This window comes from Solanum verrucosum, unplaced genomic scaffold (assembly GCF_900185275.1).
Source record: "Solanum verrucosum unplaced genomic scaffold, falcon-dt-bn FXZP01000020.1, whole genome shotgun sequence".
NCBI lineage: Eukaryota > Viridiplantae > Streptophyta > Magnoliopsida > Solanales > Solanaceae > Solanum > Solanum verrucosum.
The window spans coordinates 1,204,830-1,229,432 of NW_026019903.1; the positions used below are offsets into that span (position 1 = coordinate 1,204,830).

The window sequence follows — 24,603 nt, forward strand, 5'->3', positions numbered from 1 at the left end:
ATGGCGAATCGAACTTCTTCCAAGAGAAAATCGAAAACGAAAGTGGGGTCATCATCTAAAGCAAAGGATGCAAAAACTAAAAAGAAAAGGGGTAGAAAGGTTGCCCCTCCCATTTTCCGACCAACACTACCCATGGTATGTCTTTCTTTTGCTTTTAATTTTAGACATTGTTGAAAAATAAACGTATATAGTGTATATTGTAATCTGTAGTTTTAACCTAGAAACACTGATTGTTTGGGTTTGAGTTTGACTTTTAAATTTGTAGATGAAAGATATGGTTGAAAAATATAGTTTTATTGTATATATTGAAATCTGGAGTTTTTTATCAAAAACACTGATGTTTTATCTGATGTTGATATTGAGTATAAATTTTACATTTGTTTATGAAACACATTGTTGAAAAATAAAGTATCTTGGTATATACTGAAATGTTTAGTTTCTACCCAAAAACACCGATATTTATCAATTGTTGGTAGTAAGGTTTCATTGTTGAAAATAAAGTATCTTGGTATATACTAAAATGTTGATTTTATACCCAGAAACACTGTTATTTTATCAATTGTTGATATTAAGGTTTCATTGTTGAAATAAAGTATCTGTTACTTGTGATTCATATACGTAGATGATACAAAAACAAGTATTTATTTTACATTTGTAGATGAAACACTAGTTTAAGGCAAGTTTTGTGTGCTGAGATTTGTATTTAAGATAGGAGTTCAATTCGTTGTATGATATAGAGGTTATTTGGTGTACAATGTATCATATTCGAAGATATGCACATGAATGATGCGAAAACAGAATTTAACATATATGTTAGTTAACATTTTGTATCATGTTTAAATAGAAGCCAATGTATATACATAAGTAATATGATTTTCTGTATCAGTCATGCAATTTTGGCATACTAAGTATAAAATGATCTGAAACATAATATTTTGAATCAATTATGATATTTCCCTTTTAGTTATGTATGCATCATTTATCGATTTAGTTATTGATCAACATCATTTATCTTTCTGTAATTGCAGAATATGAAATATGTAATTAAACATATTCCAAAGCAACCTCTAAAGTTTGGTCCTACTTACAATTCTAATTTTAAAGAAAACTTAGAATTGTCAATAAAGGATGAAGGTATGAATATGTTTAAGGATACCATATTTGGCCAGTACCTTATTATCCCCAAGTGCCACTACCAAGGACAAATTACCAAATGTTTATATCTTCTAGAGATTGAGCATGATAATTTAGACAAAGAAATCCATATTCGTCATGCTAAAGGAAATGTATTGCAATTTTCTATTAGAGAATTTGCAATTATTACTGGTCTCAAGTGTATCGAAAATGTTAAGATTTACATATCCAATTTCAAAAATTAGTAGGCTGGTTCAACGATACTTACCTGGTCCAAATTATAACGTAAACAAAGGACGGTTGGTAGTCGTTTTGAGTTGGGTATTTGGGACAGCAGTGATGATGCTCTTCAGATGGCTATATTGTATTTTATTCATACGTTTGTTTTCTCCCAACTCAGTGATGCACCAATTCCTATAGAAGATTTATTTATGGTAGAAGATGGCAGCTATAAACAGTTTTCGTGGGGACAATTTGCCTTCACGAAATTAATGAAATCATTTAGGAAAAAGTACAAACCTGACAAACAAATGTATCGGTTGAATGGATTTCCATACGCACTTAATAACTGGGTATATGAATGTGCGTCGACAATGCATAACGAGATAGCTGTTAGAGAAGGAAATGGTATACCAAGAGTATGCAATTGGAAAGTTGTGGGTGCAAAGCCTAAATACGAGATGTTTATGGAAAACATCTTTACAGAGGTAATTAGTATATAACATCCTTTTTTACTTTATTGTTTTATTTGTGATACATTATTTAAATAGTTCTAATGATGTTTTAATTTTTGTTTCTATAGAATGATTGTTCTAACGTGCAACCAACTCAAGAGGAACTCGAATCACTTGATTTACCAAATAATAGTCATGTACCTCCAAATCTGCCAGCCACATCAGTTGCTAATCAGGAAGAGGTGCAACCAGACGATGTTTCTGGTTTTGAAGAGTTTTCATCAAAACCTCTGGAGTAAATATTAAGGAGATGCACACGCCTTTCTACCACAGGATCCACCCCACCCCCAAGAGAAGAAAGGTTGCACATCCAACAAAGAATAATGTGCTAAAGACAATACCAGACGTGCAAAAGAATCAGCCATTTCAAACTCCGATTTCACAACCCCTAAAGTTTGATAATGTATCTGGTGTTCATCTTAATACAGTTCCTCGAAAAACATCATCGGACAATGCAAGACTTGAGGATCTTGAGGGTCACATTAAGTCTTATGTAAGTAAACATAACTATGTCATTTAAACATTTTCATTGTTATTTATAATCTCACTTACTATGCTTAATTTGAATCCAGGTTGACCAAAAAATTGGAGCTCTTGAGGCGTTAATTATAAAATATCATTCTGAGTTAATGAAAGCAGTTGCCGCGAAAGATAACAAAAGTGATAAGGTAGTATTTTCATTTTTTAGATTATCTTTTTAGTTTTGTGTTATACTTATTTTTTTCATCATGAAGGACATTGGTGGCATTTTTATGCCACATATAGTGGATAATTCAGTAGACAAAGGTAATGTTGATCTAGAATCTGCTTCTGATCAATTATTCCAACAACCTATTTCACCTATACAAATGGATTTTGCAATTGTTGATCACGATGGTGATGCATCTGTTGTGGAGGTTGAACAACGACTTGTTAACGAAGAAAATGTTGCAAAGGTATGCATGTGATACTTAAATTTAATTATATAACTTAATAACTTTCAATCATTAGTTAATTTCATTAAAATTATTAACAATGTATCGTTTACAAATGATTGATAATTTAGTAATATTAATTCATATAATGAAATAATCATTGGCTTTTTGTGTATCATTAGTTGTACAGTAAACACTTAAATCACTTTTGATACTATATTTTTTGTTTTGAATCACCAGTCACATATACTTTATAATTCCTTCCTTATATTTTGTTTTACAAACATAGATTGAAGAGTCATCCATTAAGGATTTTGCATCTTAATATATGCGAAAACACTTGGTGTACAGTAAACACAAATTTCAGCGTCTTTTTGAGTATCATTGGTGTACAATAAACACTTAAATCTCAGTTGATACTATATTTTTTTTTGAATCACTAGTAACAGATACTTTATAATTGTATCTTAATTTATGCGTTTACAACCACAAATTAATGAGACATCCATTAAGGATTAGACTATGAAAGATTCAACAAATGTTATACCCACAATACACCATAGTGATGTTCCGATAGAAGAGTTTGTTCATAATAAGGAAATGATAAGTAAAGAGCTTTTGAATTGTTATAATAAATTATTTTTTAAATTAAATCGAAATGTTGTGTAATATTTTGTTTATTAGGAGGATGCAGTACATAAAGTCACACAATTGCACACAAATATTGAGTTGTGATAAAGTTGTTGCTGATTCAATTAAACAAGACTCCAAAAGACATGCTTCAAATTCAGTAATTGTTGATACATCTGTCTGATTCTAAATTGTTTAATGCAAATGTCAACAATTGCGTATAAAAATTGTACTATTTTCTTATAATTTACTGATATCATGTAGGATTCTTCCAAAACGGCATCTATTCCATCTGGCACTGAAACAGTCATAGATGCAATGGTCTACAAACTTCCAAACGAGCCAATTAATGTCGCACCACTGAGTGTAATCATTCTTCCACAGCTAACCAACAGTGATGATTTTCTATCTGATAGTCAGCTACCTACCCAACTTCCAATCAAGGAATCTGCACACAATCTTGATACAAAGACTCCAGCTCCATGTAACAGAATCCCTACAAAGATTTTACAGTCTCCTTATGTGAATATTTTTGGATCTAGCGATAAGGGCAAGGGAAAAATAGACGATGACATTCGCCCATATACTCCATTTGAAGGATGTGGCATCACCTACCAAGTTTCGTCACTTTTAATGCAAGAGCACTCCTAATGGATACAGAAGAGACTCCTCAAAATGCATGCAAACAAGTAAGTTTTTTTATTAATGTATCTTTTTAGCAAAGCATATTCGAATAAGTAAGTTTTCGTTTTATATTATTTCTATACTATTATTTTGTATTAGCTTATTCTTATGTTGCTATAATCATTCTCATAGGAAACCTTCAGAGGATGGATATAGAGACAAAAATGCTCTATTTGGCTTTGATTATATGGATTTTGTTGTCGCATTTCCTTTGGACAAGAACTGATTTTATACTATGTCACAGCCAAAAAAATGTTGGACTGATCATGTATAATATACAATACAATTATGTATACGATACACAATTAACATGTGTAACTCAAAAAAACCAGATTACTAATTGTGTTGTATAATTGTTACATGTATCATATAATTTTTATCATATATTGTTGTTTTATGTATTGTGTTCTTTTTTCTTTAATTTTGCAACACATAGATGTAATTTTTTACTATCTACGCAAGAAGTCAAAACTAAGAAGCATGGATCAATACAGATACACTACATGCAACTGCTTGTTCAATACCTATATAAAAAATGCGTACAAAAGGTACTATTACAGTCCTGCGGATGATACTCTCAGTCCATAACAACACATTGCCCGAGCTGATGTTGTATATGTATATGAAAGGTCCATCAAAGACGTCATTAATGGTTTTTCTGTCCCTACTGCTTTACCATGACATCTAGTAGATGAGGTATATATTCCGATCAACTGTGACGAAAAATTTCATTGGGTGTTGGCTGTGGTTTTTTTAAGGAATCGGTTAATCCGAGTTTATGACTCAAATTTGGGAACAAGGAACAAAAGTCAATCTAATGAGATAAAACAGTTGTCTATCATCCTGCCTAACTACCTTCATGATAGTGGATTCTTTGATAAAATCGACAGAATTGATTGCGCAACATTGGATGCATACAAATACAACAAAACTGGTGAATTTATGGGTCCACAACATCCGTTTGAAGTGGAATTTGCTCGAGGCATTATTCAACAAAATAGCGATAGCCTGTCAGTATTTAATCCACCCAACTTTATTTACATATTTCATTAAATTTATAATGTATCTTCTCTATGTTTGCAGCGACTGCGGAACATATGTAGTTGTTTTTGCTGAATTTCTAAGCGATGAAATCAAGGTCCCATCGATTTCTTTTCAAAGTGAATTTCTTCGCTCAAGATATGCAACACTGTTATGGAAATATGGTACCGACATGGCCAATGCTGGATACGTTAGCGAAAATGATGATCCTATAAGGCTAAAGGCTGCTTCCATTCTATTGGCAGATGATGAATTGTTTAATGTAGAGTAGTTGTTTATTGACTGACTTACCGTAAAGATATGAAGTTTTACTGTTTTGTAGTATTCCTCTCCAGGTCAACATTATATTTCTAAGTGATTAATTATTCTATTTTTGAAGAGTTTTTATTTTCACACTTTTTATGTCGCTTCTAAATTAATTTTCACTGTATTTTAATACCTTATTAATTTTTCTATATTATAAGTACTATACATGTCAATGCAGATTTTACTATAGTGAATCCGATACAAAATTTCATCACTCATATTAAGTATATGATACAAAAATTAAAGTATCTTAAAATGACATAATTTTATTGTTCACACAACACTGTACAATTTATATTTTATAAGATGATACTAAATATTTTTTACTTACATAAATATTAGGTTTATGATACATAGGTGCCTAAAACATTTCAAATTGATACAGCTTTATCATTTCATGACAAAGTTTCAAAGATATCAAGTATCATATACAAACTTTATACTAAAATCAATCTAACTTTTTAAATATCTTATACTTAATTTCCAGAAAACTATTTTGTGCATGAACGCTCAAATTTCGTCCATAAATATCAAATTTTTATGTATATGATATATAATATTGGTAAAAAAATACAACTTCTGATACTCTATTATTAGTAGATACAAAATTTAGAAAAATATATTATGTATATGATATATAATTGATTCAAATGATACCTTTTTTAAACGTTGTCTCTATTACAGCTATTTGACACTATTAATCGATGTAAAAATTATAAGAAACACATAGCATACCAATCTAATTTTTATAATAAATTGACAATCACATAATGTTGCCAAAACATAACATTATTCATTTATTGCATCATAAAATAGTAACCATTAAGAATCTTTTGGGAAGAAAGTACATGTTCTTCTATTGTGACCTTCCTCTCCACATTGTCCACAACAGTTCGTGGAGCTCTCCAATCACTTTTGTCTGGCATTGGTTCTATTGGAAGTGCATACGTGTTTGTTAATGCATCATGTTTATAGTAATAAGAGCAGTAAGGATGTACATCTTTAATATTCTTCTTCATCAAAACAACCATTGCGTGCGCACAAGGTATCTCGTCATATTGAAATCTACCACATGAACAAGTTTTTCTCTCAAGACATATAATGTATCTTATCGCACATTCATACACTGCAAAAATATATTCAGAAGATGCAACTACCTGCAAATATTTAAAAATTACAGATACATCAAACAAATTTGTAAGTGGTATACTTAACAATATAACGAGAAACATAAAAATTGATAATATCAAATCTGTACCTTCATTTTCACACATTTGGACGCGTTTATAATTAATGTTTCTTCAAATCTTCTCCCTAATGTTTCCTTTGAATAAGATGTTATTTCTCGATTTTTGCAATTCCAAGTACCAAATAGAATTCTAACTTCTTCCAGAAAGTCTATAATAGGTAGTTGTCGTGCATCAACAAGGAAACCATTGATACATTTCGCTATGTTCGAAGTCATCATCCTCCCCCTGTTAACAGTTGCATGAGATCTAGCCCACCTTTCATACCCAACATCTTGAAGATACTTTTTAACTCTGCCATCTATTTTTTCCACTTTAGCCATTAATTTTTCAAAATCATTTTTCTGATAAGCCTTTGCCATCGAATAGAAAATATCACTTAGTATGGTTCTGCTTCTCTTGTAGCATGTACACACATTTTTCCATAAGTGCCATATGTATGCGCAATGAGGAACATTTGGATAAACAATACTTACACTCTTCAATATGCTTTCATTTCGATCTGATACAACACACATTTGTTCTCTATCACCAAATACATTTTTAAAGTGTTGGAAGAATTATGTCCATGAACAATCATTTTTCGTGCCTACAATTCCATAAGCTAACGACAATATACAACCTTCAGATTGAAACACATAACATTACGATTCTTTATATATGATTGTTCCATGATGTTATATTACTATCTTGAAAAATCAAATTAATAAACAACATGTAATATCTGCCCCATTGAGTGTACTTGCCGATACAAATGTCCCTCGATAAGATCCGCTAAGATGTGAAGCATCAACAACAACAACAGGCCTACAGAACTCAAACCCTCTCATCATTGGCCTTAATGATATGAAGAGATACATAAACTCATTTTTTCCGACTTGTGCATACGTATATATGAATTTGGATACACAATGTTCAACATATATATGTATTTTGGCATCTGTTTGTATCCGTCTGCAGGTTTACCCCTAATCATCTCCAAAGCACGTTCTTTTACACGCCATGCTTGTTGGTAAGAAATTTCAACTCCATATAGTGCCCTAACATCCTCAATTATATCGTTTGGAGTATGTTTTCTTTTATGATTCACTAACTTTGGAGCTATCACACCACTAAGAAACCCAACAGTAGCTTGTACCTTACTTAATACCCTATCCCTCAATGAACATGTATGTTCACTATTGAAGTATCTCACTTTGAATATGTCCGTATTTTTTTCTAACGGACGCTTTCAATTCCCAACAACAAGCATCTGAATGACATACTAATACGTAGCTGCAATTATACGATATACAATTGTTATTTCATCAGGTTTAATGTATCAATTCATAATATTATAAATAAAATAATAGTACAACATACATTATTACAAAGACTTTTAGTTAAATTGTAATCTGCATACAATTCATAAACGACTCATTTTATATATTTGATATACAAATTAGATAACACATTCAAAATTCAATTATTAACATTATTTCAATAATCCTTCTTAATTATTAAAGTATCAAGCATAAACCCTTATGATACCTAACAACTACAATTGCACCATACACACGTTATTTGTGTATCATGATCAACATGATATCAAATAAATCTTAAAAAATCAAGAATTTTATAAGATTGAAGTATCACATACCTTTTGCTATCAGATCTCTTAACTCTAAAATTGAAGCTATGCTTAATTTTATATTTTTCCATAACAGTCATTAGAGTTGCCTTATCCTTGTACAATTGCTTCACTTCCACATTAGAAACATTTGTATCTGATATATGATTTTCCACCTCAATTACTGGTATGTAATAAGAATCACAAATTTTTGATTCAACAATACTTAGAGCCTTTGTGTCCCTTTTTCCACCTTCAACACACATAATTGCACCTATTATTGCATCAAAATTATGTATATCTTCATCACTTCTATCCGATGTATCAATGCATAGTGGATACATACCAAATTCTACCTCATTGTTTCTTCACTTCTATGTACAATTTCATCCCCATATCATTCCGAATACACAATGGACATGAATTACCTTCTACAACGTATCTGATCTCCATATTTTTTTTGATTCATCAACGTTCAATTCTGCTGCAACTGCTGATTTGAGATTAACGAACGAAATATTTTCCCCAACCACTATGCCATCAATTTTGTATTGCTCATATCTAACATCACTTTCCCATATACCTGAATGCCTTAACAAGATGGAAATATTCATTACAAATCTTCACCACAAAAAGCGTTGGAATTTCCAAAGCTTTTCGTAAAACAAGAAATAAAAATTTCAAAATTTGAAATTCGAAATTTTAGTTCAGTAGTGTTTTAAGATTGAACGATTTGCATATGCAATAAACGTATGCGTGAATTGTGGCAGTTAATTTTTAAATCCCTTAATTAACGCATAATCTGTTAAAATCCCTTTTTTAACGCACTAACCTAATAAGTACAGCTTCTTAATTAAAGTATCCGACCGCATATTAAAGTATCCGCAACACAAAAAAAAGAAGGGAAATTCGTAATTTATGATAGAGTAGGGACAAGAAGTAATTTGTTTATTATACTATGTGCTTTATATAATTTTTACTATAATAAATAAATAATGACATATTCAATATAATTTTATAACTAAAATATTGAGAAGGTGGTGTGTACATAATCTTACCTCTACATTACGAAAATAAATTAATTGTTCTCGAAAGAAAAAATTAGCTACTTAATATAAATCATGTATGAAAAAAAATAAAATCTACTGTAATAAATATTTTCCTAATTTCATCGTTGCTTATTAAATCAAATAAGAGAATAAAATTTTCTAATTTTTACTTCTCTACATATTTTGGCATAATATATAAATATATACACTCAAACTTGACATCAATTGATAATTAAATACTCTAACTTTGAGTATGCACATTTAGGCATCATAACTTGTATATGTTCTGCAAGTTGAACACTCCAACTTACAAAACGGTTACTTAGATACCACTAAAAATTCATGTGTCATATCATTATCGAGTATTCAAAGATATTACAAAGACAAAATATAGTGTTTGGTTGCTAGTTGAGACCAACCCGATGCGTTTACTAATATATACTCTTGAAATTGGAGTACTTACTTGGCAGTTACGATCAATTGAGTGTTTGTTTATATATTATGTTATTTTTCTCATTCTAATTTTTAAATAAACAATGCATTAGACCGATTATTATTAATAGTAACACGTGTCACACTTTTTACAAAATGGGCGCTGAAAGTAATATCTAGCCAACAATAAAATAATATCATATAAAATATAATTATACATGATAGAATATTGAAAGTATGGCGTGTACCCATTCTTATAATTTTGAAGATAGAGAGACAATTTCCAAAATTTTAAAATCAATTGCTCAATATAATACTGTAAGTTTGTACTCATTCTTATTTGTATCTTTGAATGTGCATAGACTATTGCTGGAGAAATTTAAATGAATTACTTAATATTTTTTCGGATTTTTTTTAATCAATTTGCTTGATATATATAATACTATACGTGTTCTTATTCATAATCTTTGAAGGTAGAAAGACTATTTCCAAAAAAAATTAAATCAATTGCTTAATATGACATTTGTACTCATTCTTATCCGTATCTTTGAAGGTAGAGAGACTATTTTCGATAAAACTTAACTCAATTGTTTAATATAGTATTGTACGCATCATTATCCATATCTTTGAAGGTAGCGAGACTATTTTCGAAAAAATTTAAATCAATTACTTAATATAAAATTGTACTCATTCTTATGCGTATCTTTGACGGTAGAGAGACAATTTACGATAAAAATTAAATCACTTACTTGATGTAATACTCATTCTTATGCGTATCTTTGACGGTAGAGAGACAATTTATGAAAAAAATTAAATCACTTACTTAATGTAATACTCATTCTTATCCATATGTTTAAGGTAGAGAGATTATTTTCGAATTTTTTTAAATCAATTGCCTAATATGTATAATATAATATTCGGTCTTATCCGTTATCTTTGAGGAAAAAATTTAAATCAATTGCTTAATATAATATCATACCTATTTTTATACGTACTTTGAAGATAGAGAGACTATTTTACGAAAAAAATTAAATCAGTTGAGTAAATGTTTTTTTTTCTCAATTTTGTTAACAAAAAAGAAGTTTTGTATTAATATACCTTTTTGGGTTAGATAGTTTTCCTTAATATTTACTCATAAATGATTTTTTCTCTCTCTAATAAAACATAAACATTTTCCCCTTACCAACAACACACATACCCTTTTTCCCATTTTCCTCTCATTCTTCTCCTTCTCTTCCTCTTCCTCACTTTTCGTTTGCACTGTGGTAATGGTTTGCACCAATCGTCACTGTCATTGAAACCCTAGTTTCGACACTTTTCTTTTTTTGTCAGGTAACACACTGTGAGTATTACTGTTTTTAGGGTTTGTTGAGTGGGTGGGTGGGTCGGGTTAGAAACACGAGAATCGGGTTTGGGGTTGTTTATTGGGGTTTGTATTGAAGTGGGTTTCTTTGATTTTGGTTATTGGGGTTTCTTATTGTTGATTTATGATGAAAGTTCTGATTTTTATTTACTTTTCTTAATTGATTGATTGGTGGATCTGTTGTATTGTAGGATAGAGATTGAAAAACACACAGCAAAGCTGTTTTCTAGGGTTTGAATTTATGTCCCACAATCAATCAAGGGCTGACACTCGCGAGTCGTCTCAGTACAAGAGAACCGGCCGATCCGGTAGCTTTTATCAGCACCGCGGCGGTAGAGGAAGTGGTGGCGGTGGCGGAGGCGCCGCCCCTCCTCCTATTTCTTCAACCTCCAATCCATCTTTGACTTCTAATAGAAGGTGAGTTTATGCTTGTTTCTGGGTTATTTTGTGAAATTGATCGTTTTGTAAAAAAAAAACTAGGGTTTTTCTATACTTACTGGTGATTCTTGGATACCCATTGTTGTTTGTCTCTTTTAGTTTCAACAAGAAGTATTATAATGCTCAAGGAGGGCAACCTAGGGTAAGTGGCGCGGGTGCTGGCCTTGATTCTCATCTGAATGGTGCTCATCAGCAACAACCATCGCATGGTATGTCAATTGACCATAATAATCTTTTTGCATGCATATTAGGCTTGGGAAGTACTAATTTATTCTGAAGGCTGAGATGGGCTATATTGGTTTAAAGCTTACCGTTTGTGATAATCATTTTGTATAATGTGGTGCAATATAAAGTATTAGTGGTACTTTTGTTTTACTTTAACTCAAGTGATGTAGTTCACTTAATCTTGTTGCAGGAGCATCAGATGTTTCTGTTGCTATTGCGCATGCACCTCTTCCCAGTGCTACTGTTAAGCCAACTGATGCTTCGACTCAAAAGGTTACTCGAGCAGTGCCTAGAGCTCCAACTTCTAATGTCGTCCCTCCAACCTCTGAGCCGTCTGCACCTGTCACTCCTGCAAAGAGTATCTTCTTAAGTCTTTATACATCTACTTGTACTCTTTTTTTTTTGGGTGGGGTGGTGGGGGTGGGGGAGGGTTTACGACTTGTCGTGTAGGAATATTGGCACTTCTTATGTATATAGTTGTAGTTCCAACTATTGAATGATATTATTTTCTGATTTTCTAGATCCAGGAGATGCATCTAAGTCATTTCCACTTCAATTTGGATCCATAAGTCCCGGTGTCATGAATGTTCTGCAGGTATTTCTAGACTACACCATGAGTGGTGTTCTCTTGTGTGTGGTTAATTTGAAAACTTTTGTCCTAATAATTGAAGGTATTTGCTTTTACAATGTGTATAGATACCTGCGCGAACAAGCTCAGCTCCACCAAATCTGGACGAGCAGAAGAGAGCCCAGGTTTTTGTCATCTTCTTCGTTTGTGTCTGATTATGAATTTTGTGATACCTGATCTGAAAAACCGAGCTTGTAATTTAGCTTTTTTGTATTTGTTAAAACATTGTGATGTTATTCTTGCCCATGGAGCAATCTAGTCCTGGCCTCCAGAGTAGCTTATGGTTCTGATTCCTTCATTTATTTGGCAGGCTCGCAGTGACACTTCAAGAGCTATTCCTTCATTGCCAAATCCATCCACTTCCAAGCAGCCTATGCCAAGAAAGGATGCAGGACCCCTTGACCAATCTAATCATAGTGAGGCTTATGGGGTGGCCAGCAAGCCCAAAAGAGATGTACAAATTTTAGCTCCACCTTCTGTTACCCAAACACAAAAACCTTCTACACATCCCATGCCTGGAATGCACATGCAAATCCCATTCCACCAGCCACCACAAGTTCCTGTTCAATTTGGTGGTCCTGGACCACAAATTCCATCTCATTCCATGTCTGCTACATCATTACCAATGCCGATGCATCTGCCGATTGTCAATCCGCCTATGCAGCAGCCAATGTTTGTCTCAAGTCTTCAACCCCACCCAATGCAGTCTCAAGGGATGATGCATCAGGGGCAGGGCATGAATTTTTCATCAGGAATTGGGCCTCAGCTCCCTCAGCAATTGGGAAACATGGGAATGAATATGCCGTCACAGTTTTCTCCGCAGCAGGCTGGGAAGTTCCTAGGTCAACGTAAAAGTGTGAAGATAACTCACCCGGATACTCATGAAGAATTGAGGCTTGATGGTTCGAGGTCACACCCTAATATGCCACCTCAATCACAGTCTATTGCATCATTTCCTCCCGGTCATCCTAACTATTATCCTAACTCTTATAATTCCAATTCTGTTTTCTTTCAAGCTCCAAGTTCTCTTCCTCTCGGTAACACTCAAAGTTCTCAACCACCAAGGCCTTTTAATCAGGTTAGTTGATGCCAAATCCTGCATGGAGTTTTCTATCTCAATTCTCTTTATGCTTATCACTGAAATCAGTACCTAAGAGTTTTATTTACTTGCAATTAAATTTTGCGTACATGCTCACAACATAATGTATCTTGTTCATGCTAATCAACTTTAGGTGACAGTGAAACCGGCTGCTGGCGGAACACACTCAGGAAAAGAGCAGTTACCATCTGTCAGTTCTTCTTTTGGAAAAGATCCAGTGAGGCTCTCAAAGCCACATGGAGGAGATTCAGCTCACTCTCAGAAAGACACAAACACTTCACATCAAAGCTCCACCACTCAGTCAAGGACTGGTGATGGCTCAAAATCTGCTTCAAGGCCTGTAGAAAATATACAATCTACTAAAGGGGATGATTCTATCTCAGGGAAGAGCTCAGCAGCTGGCATATTGTCATTGACCTCTCAAGCTCCCATTGAGTCTTCAACATCTCTAATTAGAGATAGTAGTGTAGATGCAGCTAGTGAAACACTTGGTGGCCCAGACTCCACTGAAGATCAACAGAAAAAACAAGTAACTAGAGGACAGTTGACTGTTCAAGATAAGGTATTTATGTGCATGCTTCTTGAATAATCACACAACTATACTATCTCGGTCCTACTTATGACTGGAAGTTCTTTGCAGGCTCTTGGGAAATCTACCTCAGTTTCAAGTCAGACTCCCCAGTATCCACTAACCAGACCCGTTGAGGTCAATACTGCTGCTTCAGTGAGCACTGCTGTGAACACTATGGAAAGTCTATCTCTGTCAGAGTCCGCTGAATTGAGAAGTCATATCACTGGAAATTGTGGGAAGGAAGATTTGTCTGAACCTTTGGATTCCAGAAATCAGGAAGCGGGCAAACCAGTACTTAAAACTGGGGATAGAAATGAAGTAGCATTGCCTGAGGCTGGCAAGCAGGACGAGAATAAGAGCTCGAAGCCGCCTTCAGAATCTCTTCCGGTAGAATCTACTGAGGTGTCTGGCCTGACTGAAGAGGGGTCTCCAAAGAGAGCAGCATATGCCAACATTGAGAATGGTCGACCAGAAATTGGAGTGGAAGACATGAATGAATCTGTAGCTTGTTCAACTGGAGTTGATAACATGGTTGATGAAAGCTTTACATCATCCACTTCTAACCAGGATTCTACTAATATTGAGGCTTGCACATCAGCATTAGGTCTATCGGCTCAAGATGATCAGGAATCAGATATTGCTGACCCCGAAGAAGCTCCTGTTACAAAATCGGGTGTTGCAAGTCAGGAGTTCGCCTCTGATTTGTTGAAGAATTCTGATGAGGCCACTTCAAAGAGTGAAGATGAAAATACTGAAACTAGTAACACCGGTTTAGTTTCCAAGTTGTCATCTGGTGTTAAGGAGAAATCTTTGGTGGATTCCAATGTACCTAAGGTCACTATGGCTAGAGGAAAAAAGAAGAAAAAAGACTTATATAAGAAGGCAGATGCTGCTGGTGCGACTTCTGATCTTTATATGGCGTATAAAGGTCCAGAGAAAAAGGATGAACTTGGTCAATCTATTGAAACCATTGAACTCACTTCTGGAGATGACTCTAGGCCTCCATCTGCCAATGTGCCTCAGGAAGATCTTAGATCAACTAAGAAGGTTGGTGAGGTTAAAGCGGAGCCAGATGATTGGGAGGATGCTGCAGATGTATCTACTCCTAAATTAGAAGCTGCTCCAGAACATAGAAAGGAAGTTGATGGTGAAGATGGTGATGGTGTGACTACCAAGAAATATTCAAGAGATTTCTTACTTAAATTTGCAGAGCAATGCATTGATATTCCTGAGGGTTTTAATGTTGCTCCTGATATTGCTGATATTCTAATAAACTTCAATGCCAGTGCTATGCGTGAGCCATTCCCTAGTCCAGGAAGAGGTACTGATAGGCCATCTAGCGGACATCGTGAACGTCGCGGAAGTGGCGTAGGGGATGGAGACAAGTGGAACAAGACGCCTGGGCCTCCTATGCCTGGTCGAGATTTTCAGCCAGACATTGGCTTTGGGGGAAATGGTATAGGATTCCGACCTGTCCCAGGAGGCAATTCTGGTGTTCTGCGGCACCCGCGAGGTGCAATGCCCATTCAATATGCCATGAGTCAGTATGCTGTGGGTCAGTATGCCATGGGTCAGTTTGCCACTGGGGGTATACTATCTGGACCAATGCAATCCATGGGTCCACCTCAGGGAGGAGGCCTGAGAAATGGAGTTGATGCTGACAGGTGGCAGCGTGGAACTGCTTTCCAAAAGGGTTTAATGCCGTCTCCTCATACACCTACACAGAATATGCACAAAGCTGAAATAAAGTATGAAGTAGGTAAAGTATCAGACGAGGAACAAGCCAAGCAGAGACAGCTGAAAGCTATTTTAAATAAGCTGACTCCCCAGAACTTTGACAAATTATTCCAGCAAGTGAAAGAAGTTAATATTGACAATGATGTCACACTCAATGGTGTAATTTCTCAGATATTTGACAAAGCTTTGATGGAGCCAACTTTTTGTGAGATGTATGCCAACTTTTGTCAACACCTAGCAGCTGAGTTGCCTGATCTGAGTGTAGACAATGAAAAAATCACTTTTAAGAGGTTACTTCTAAACAAATGTCAGGAAGAGTTTGAGAGAGGGGAAAGAGAAGAACTAGAAGCCAATGTGACTAACGAGGAAGGCGAGGTAAAACTGTCAGCAGAGGAGAGGGAGGAGAAAAGAGTCAAAGCACGGAGACGAATGTTGGGCAATATAAAACTGATTGGTGAACTTTATAAGAAGAGAATGTTGACAGAGAGAATTATGCATGATTGCATCAAGAAGTTGTTAGGTGACTATCAAAATCCTGACGAGGAGAATGTTGAAGCTTTGTGTAAGTTGATGAGTACAATTGGGGAAATGATAGATCATGCCAAAGCAAAGGAACATATGGATGCATACTTTGGTAGGTTGGAGCAGTTGTCAAATAACATGAAACTTTCTTCTAGGGTGAGGTTCATGTTGAAGGATTCAATTGATCTAAGAAAGAACAAATGGCAGCAAAGGAGAAAAGTTGAAGGGCCTAAGAAGATCGAGGAAGTGCATAGGGATGCTGCCCAAGAACGACATGCACAAGCTACTAGGCTTGCTCGTACTCCTAGTCTGGGAGGTTCTAGTAGAAGGGGTCAACCTATGGATTTTGCTCCCAGAGGAGGGAGTATGTTGTCTTCTCCGGGCTCCCAGATGGGGGGTTTCCGTCCTATGTCTCCACAGGTCCGTGGCTATGGCATGCAGGACGTACGGGCGGATGAGAGGCATTCTTTCGAGAATAGGACATTATCACTTCCCCTGACCCAGAGGCCTCTTGGTGATGATCCGATCACACTTGGACCCCAAGGTGGTCTTGCAAAGGGAATGTCTTCCAGGGGCCAACCTGCAGGACCAAGTATTGATAATATGTCAAGTTTTGGAGACTCTCGAAGGATGATACATGCCCAAAGCGGCTATGGTTCTTTGTCAGAGCGCCCTCATTATGGTTTAAGAGAGGAGCTTGCACCCAAATACATGTCTGAGCGATTATCCAGTCAACATGATCAATCAAGTGTACCAGAAAGGAGCGTGACTTATGGGAACAAGGAGCGTGGATTTGACACATCTCGGCCTCCTTCACCACTTGTAAGAAGTGGAGGGCCAACTTCCACACAAAATGTGGCTCCTGACAGGATTTTGCCAGAAGAACGTCTGCAGGAAATGTCTATGGCTGCTATCAAGGAATTCTACAGGTACTTCTGAACTGGTTATTATTTACTTGCATTTATTTGTATGGGTCTACTATGGATTATGTGCTCTGCGCACATCATTTTAAAATTGTTGGTTTATCTACTTCAAAATAAGTACCATTCTGGAACTGTTTTCAGAAAGTTGCTTCTGATATCAAAGATGATTTTGGTTCAACACTTGGTTGACTTGACCTATTCACGGTATCATCACGAGTGTGTAAAGGAAGCACAAGCTTATGATATGGTTCGGCAATTATAGATCTTGATAATACCTCTTCCAAAGAAGTTGTTTATATTTACTAGTCATTTTTTGTTGTTGTGGGATCTCACTACCCATGAAAGAGCCTTTCTCCAACCAAAAAGGAGCGAAGTTTAAGTTTGAAATTCAGTGATGAACATTAACTTTGCAAGTATATCTCAATAGTATCTGCAGTAATAGCTTAGAAAACCCGTGATGATCATATTATAGGTTGGTGCGCCTCCTTGGGAAGTTCGAAGCACAAGGTACTTTGTTATTTTCTTACCTGAGGATGGTGTAGTAGGAGAATTTTCTCACTGTTTGTTTGAGAACGCGTGTCTCCCCATTATCCAACTTTTCTGTCTCCTATTGTAACCAAGGAAATTATAATTTCTAATTTCTAGTAATGAAGATTACATAAACATAGGTTCTTTTAACATATGTCATCTTAAACTTCCTCTAGTAGCTAAGTGGAATTCTCCTTGCACCCTAGTTGTGAACGGTAGAAGCATCATTGTTTCTATGCAATTTTTTTTTTGTACAGTATATTGCGACTTAATTGAGTTTATTATTAATTAACTTAAAACCTTTTCATTTCAGTGCGAAAGATGAGAAAGAGGTTGCTTTGTGTGTGAAAGACCTGAATTCACCCAGCTTCTATCCATCAATGATCTCACTTTGGGTTACTGACTCCTTTGAGAGGAAGGATATGGAAAGGGATCTTTTGGCAAAGCTTATAATTGGTCTAACTCTTTCTCGAGATGTGGCGATAAGTCAAGATCAGTTAATTAAAGGGTATGGAGTTGTGCTTTCCTATAAAAATTAAAATGCAAGCTCAAGCTTTAAAGCACTTGGATTCTCTGTTCAACTTTATGTTTGTGTTTACTCTTTCAGGTTTGAAAATGTTCTGACTAGCTTGGAGGATGCAGTAAATGATGCCCCTAGAGCAGCCGAATTTCTTGGTCGCATCTTTGGGAAGGTAATATTGGAAAATGTGATACCGTTTAATGAAATAGGGAATTTGATATACAAAGGCGGGGAAGAGGAAGGACGCCTTGTGGAAATAGGGCTTGCTGCTGAAGTTCTTGGGAGCACATTGGAGATGATAAAGGTCGAGCAAGGTGATTCTGCAGTTTCGGAGATTTGCAGAAGTTCTAATATGCAGCTTGAAAACTTCCGGCCTCAAGGTTCAAAGAAGCAATGTAAGCTAGACAAATTTATTTAGGGAGGGTAATAGATGGGGAGGAATTGTATCTTGGTAGAGATTCATGTCTAGTTTTAGGCCACATTTTAATTTTGCAGATATATATTTAAATGGTGATCAATATAAGGGTTTATGTCCTTGAATGTTTTTAGTACCCATCATTTTTTGGAACTGCAGTAACAAATAGGATGAACTAAGTTTTTTAGTATCTTTGGCACCACCTTTATAAAATTAGAAATTTTTAAGAAGAGAGGAATAGTAGGACATGGGATAAAAATTGAATGTTATTGAAAACTTTTTACCAATGTGCTACTTACATATGAAAAAATTAATCTCAGTAAATCATATTATCAAATGTTTGAGCTTGAAATTGATAAATTGAGTTAAATGTTTGATAAATCTCACTAATCATATATATATATATATATATATATTATCTTACTCCTGCATGATAATTTATAACAGGTTGGTTAGTCGTTTTCTAAAAAATCATTGTAATTTTACTAATTATAACAAATTATTTGCCTGTTTTTTCATTAGAAATCTTCATTTACCATGGATAAATTACTTGTAATTGCTTTTACGCGATCTAATAATGTTTTTTTTAATCAAACACTATTTTTTCCTGACCAAATCAGTTGTTATGTTTCATTTTTTGAAATTTAATATGAATAATTTTTAAAACTAATTGGATTAGATTAACTTACGATAATAACATATTTAGTAAAATCTCATAAAGAAAAATTTAAATTAGATTAACTAAATATTTTTAAATTCAAAATACTGTTCATTATGATTCTTCTGAAAAAATATATATTTAAAATATTAATTAAACTTTACATAATTTGACAATTGAAAAATGCAACCTCAAAGACAAAGAAGTAGTTCCCCTCCTGGGAAATTGGAGACAATCAGATTCTCACCAACCTCAAAGACAAGAGGTTAGAGAATCATGATGGAATCACACAATATTCTAGTCCTTTTGGAATCTCAAAACCTTAATACTCCCTCTGTCCCTAATTATTTGTCTATTTTTCCTTTTATAGTTATCCCTAATTACTTGTCCATTTTGACAAATCCCGAAAGGACAACTTTTTTACCTATTATACCCTCAATTAAATGATTAATTACTTTGAAAAATGTAGAACTTTTCATCCACTTCATAATTAATAGGCGTAAAATGGTAAACTCACTATGTCATTAATTGTTTTCTTAATAGGTGTATCAATTCAAAAGTGGACAAGTAATTAGGAACATAGAGAGTAATAATGTTCCACCCATTTCTATTTACATCTCGTCCTTACTAAATCAATGTATAAATGACACTTTTCTTTCTATTTTACCCTTAAAAGTTATTAGCCTTGAAAATATACATTTGACCAACTAAGTAAATAATCTATGTCCATTGGTCAAATTAAGTAATCAATATAAATTAATTTATGTTCATTGATTGAAAACTTTACTTTAAAAGAACACTAAATAAGGGCACAATAATAAACTTACCTAGTTTTTTAAGGGAGTTGAAATCTAAAACGGTGACCATTAAATAGGAACCGAGGGAATATTTCACTCTCTCAAATTATCTATCGTGATTTTCTTTTAATATTTATAAATAAAATGTTAATTTTGAAAGATTGACTATTTTATTCTTGTTTATGTCTTAATATATAATTTTTTTCATTAAAATATTACTTTATTTATGTGTCATCACTAAAGATGACATAATTGATAATACGATAGATACTGAATTGCCATATTAAAATTGAAATTTTTTTTATACCACGATTTCGATATTATGATGTTTGTTATGCATTTTATCTTTTATTTTATATTTGATACAATATTCAATATTTTGTTCTAGTATTTATAAAGATACTAAAATATTGAATATTGTATGTTATTATATAACACTAGCAAATATATAAAATAGTATTAGTACAAAACTAATTATTAGAATGTCGGGATTTTTTTTTAAAAAAAAATTGTTTCTACATGTGTAAGATGTTAGTATGATATAATTGAAACGTTTTTTTTAAAAAACTTAAGTCATAATTCTCTATTATATGAGTATTTCTAAGTCAAAGTAAAAAAAATTATTATTATTATGAATTTATGGTACCACAAAATACAAAAAAAACAAACTTTAAAATACCGATTCAAATTGAATTAATTTGATATGATACTGGTATAGTATTTTTAAAAATCAAAATAATTGAACCAACGTTGTCTTTTCCCTAAACTACTAGGCTTGAACTACATGGATTTCAATATCATATCATGTTCACCCTTAGCCATCATGTCATAATTAAATATTTGTAGTATTCAAACATAATTACCATAAAGAATAAAATGATAGAAAAATAATTAATTTTACCATAAAATTTTAAAATAACAAATAATTTAAGATAATTATTTTCGAAATCATAACAGATAATTCAAAGTATAATATTAAAATGGGTAAGAAATTACAATTTATCCCTCTTTAGTTTGTAATTACATTAATCCCTTAAAAAGTAACACAAATCGGATACATAATATGTAGCTCAAATACATTAAAGAGTATCTTGGATACATTATAACATAAACCGGATACATAATATGTAGCTCAGATACATAATATGTAGCTTGGATACATTAAAAACTAGCTCGGATACATTATTAAATATACCGGATACATTAAAAACTAGCTCGGATACATTATTAAATATACCGGATACATAATATATAGCTCGGATACATTAAATATTGGCTCGAATACATTAAAGAAATAAGGAATTTTAGAAATTTGTAGAAATAGAAGGGGATGTTAAAAATAAGGGAAACATAAAACGTGTATTTGAGTAATTTTTCCTATTAGGATACGATAATTTGTATTTGCATTAAGGTAGGCAGAAGACAAGGGAGTCTTCACCTAATTATTACATGCAGATTTTGTATCAATTAATTATTAATTATTAATTAGTACTTATCAAATTCGTAATTAGTAGGGATTCAACATAGGATTTGTCAAAATGTCTTGAGGCCAAGAATCTCTCATTTCCAATCTTGATTTGGCGTATCCTTCTTTTGGTTCTCCAAATGCCACCCACTTAAAAGGGGTTTTTTTGGTACGAAAAGAAAAAGTTTTTTCATGAAAAATGATTTTTTAGAAAATATTTTTTTAAAATAATAATAAATAAGTGGATTTTTTAACTTTTTTTTGAACGTTTTATAAGTAATCAACAAAATATTATTTCAAGAATATTTATATATTATCTAGCAAAACGTTATATAGGTGGTGGGAATGAAGTTTGGGGGTTAATTCGATGGTGGCGAAGGATAGGATAGTCAAGGGGTAAGGATAGGTGAGATGTGAGAAGACAGTAAACTTAGAACGCTATCTATGTGGCTTATTTTTTCCTACTTTCATTAGGAAAATCATTTTTCTCATTTTTAAGGAGATTATTTTTGTAGAAAAAATGTTTGGAACCAAACATAGAAAATTTGAAAAACATTTCCTCAATATCAAACACACCCTAAGAGTATTTAGTTAAGTTATATATTGAGCGGCCATTGATTTGCATATTTTATTATTTTTGAAATTATAGTCTTGGGGTTAATAATTTCATCTGGGAGGTGGGATAAAACGGTCACAAATTTGATATGGTATTTATGATTAAAGTTGATATCATTTTTTATACTATGTTTGCTTATCAACCCAAATTTATCCTATCGTTAACCAAACACAATATAAAACTAATCTTATCCGATAAACCTTGACAATGATTTATTTATATTAATATAATTTACCGTGCTATAGTACGTCAATTATCATATTTGTTGTATCTGTTTACCAGCTAATGCTTGTTATAAATTTTTGCCTATAATTATTTTTTTATAAAATAATTAGAAAATTGTATAAAACAAATTAAGTCAGAAGACATACGATGACAAAACTTATATTACCTAGTACTAATTCAAAGACTAATTAAGGTTAAGTACCAATATCAGCTGACTTCTTATAATGATAAATAATGTAATATATTATTTGACGCAAATTATGACCTAAAGGGTTCCTGTTCTAACATATAACCAGTATTTTAGTGGCTCTAATAATTGATTGTGGTTTCAAAAGCATATATTATATATATTAATCTAATTGTTTAAGCTAAAAGGTTCTTTTATTGGATTTATACCATTGATAATCCGTATTTATTTATTTATTTATAAGTTCCATAATCATCTCAAAGATCATTTCATCTAATGGACAGGTGGCAAAAGTTAATGATGGCCAATTAATCATACTTAGTTCTTAGATGTGAAGTCACGTTCCAGTGTTCTACACTAATTATTCAAAGTAGTTAGAATTATTCCTAACCTCATAAATTTTAAAACACTTTTCGATTATAAAATATATGAATTCCAAGATAGTTATTAATTAATATTAATTAGCAATCAAAAGCTTTTCTAAATCTCTCTTTAAGTAGGTTTTATGCATTCATATCAATTAAGTTGTTCTATAACAATATCTAAAAGCATGTTCATGCGGAAACAAAATTAAGTAAACGTCGATTAGTTATCGAGTTTAAATTATATATATATATATATATATACCATCAATATAAATAATTTATACACTATTTAGTTAATTTTACTTGTCATACGTAAGTTAAACATTTTTTAAGTGATATGATAGTATAAAAACTTGGAGTTTAATTTTTACATAATATGTAATGCATCAGCATGTGAAGTCATATATTGATGTTTGAGTCATATGTTAGGAAATGTGAAGGAATCTTCCTTTTGTTTTATTTAGTTGGTAATTGCTTTGATTGTTACAAAAAAAGAATGAATATCTAATAATTATTCCTAATGAAAATACTATTTAAATTTAGAATTCAATCAACGACAAGGACCAAATAATGTTTGACAACATTAAAAGCACATTATATTCCTTTTTTTTTTGGATTTTGGCAGACACGAATTGAAAAGACTTCCACTCCATATCTACACGTTACGTTTAATTAAACAGTTGCATTAAATCATTAGTAGTAAATATTGAATATTTTTTCTTAATGCAAATATAAAATCTGCACAAAAGTTTCATATTGTGAACCTATAATATTTTAGGTTTTAAAAGGGTGTGGGGAAAATTTAGTATTTTTTTCGAAATGATATCAAGAGAAAAGATGTAATTTGAATAACATATTTTTACATGAATGAGTAAAGTTGAGACTTTTATGATAAATTAAAACACATAACCCACGTTCATACTACTCTTTGTTGGCTATAAATAGAGGAACTTTATCTCATTTTTCAAATACACTTTTCTGATCTTCTACTCAAGTGAGTTCGTTGTTCACTAGAGTTGTGATACCACTGTACTGATGAATAAATCGTTCAATCATGAAAGAATATATTAAATCACCTAAATTACATTGACGAATATAATTTTTTTTAGACGCATTATAAATTCAGTAGACTCGATTTTTATCTCATTCAATTTTTTGTTGGGTTGGTTAATATTTTGCTGATCTTTTGAATTCAAATTGACACACTTTATAAGTTAGTTCGGCCCGTGAGAATGGGAGAGTCAAAGTAAAGATTCTTCACTTTTTATGCTAATTCAAAACTATGTAAAATTTGAAATTGTCCACTTTGTTCCTCCAAAATTAGTAAAGGTTTAGCAGAATTTATCTATTTAATTAACATGATTGAAAAAATGTTAGCCTATATTTAAAAATAATCAATCTTATGTTTTTTTACCTACCATATAAATTGACAGGACATTGAAGGTGACATTAATTAAACAAAACTTTAATTAGTGTACTTCAATTGTCCTTTTCTTAGGATATCAAAAGTCAAAACTTTAACCTAACTAAGAAAAATTGAC

The 24,603-nt window shown here is 32.8% G+C and overlaps 2 protein-coding genes and 1 pseudogene across 2 annotated transcripts; 2 read left to right on the forward strand and 1 right to left on the reverse strand.

Moving 5' to 3' along the window:
• LOC125820353 (uncharacterized) lies at positions 1-5,408 on the forward strand (annotated as a pseudogene).
• An 832-nt stretch (positions 5,409-6,240) lies between these two features.
• On the reverse strand, positions 6,241-7,052 carry LOC125820361 (uncharacterized). Its single transcript, XM_049499797.1, has 2 exons — positions 6,702-7,052; positions 6,241-6,600 (listed from the first exon to the last, which is right to left on the reverse strand). The coding sequence occupies exons 1-2, from the start codon at positions 7,050-7,052 to the stop codon at positions 6,241-6,243; spliced, it is 711 nt and encodes a 236-aa protein (XP_049355754.1).
• A 4,249-nt stretch (positions 7,053-11,301) lies between these two features.
• LOC125821059 (eukaryotic translation initiation factor 4G) lies at positions 11,302-18,874 on the forward strand. The gene is made up of 10 exons (XM_049500480.1): positions 11,302-11,560; positions 11,681-11,790; positions 11,997-12,164; positions 12,328-12,401; positions 12,503-12,559; positions 12,745-13,512; positions 13,667-14,095; positions 14,174-17,292; positions 18,128-18,322; positions 18,422-18,874. Exons 1-10 carry the CDS (start codon positions 11,385-11,387, stop codon positions 18,750-18,752), a joined length of 5,427 nt encoding a protein of 1,808 aa, XP_049356437.1. The 5' UTR covers positions 11,302-11,384; the 3' UTR covers positions 18,753-18,874.
• The last annotated feature ends 5,729 nt before the right edge of the window (positions 18,875-24,603 follow it).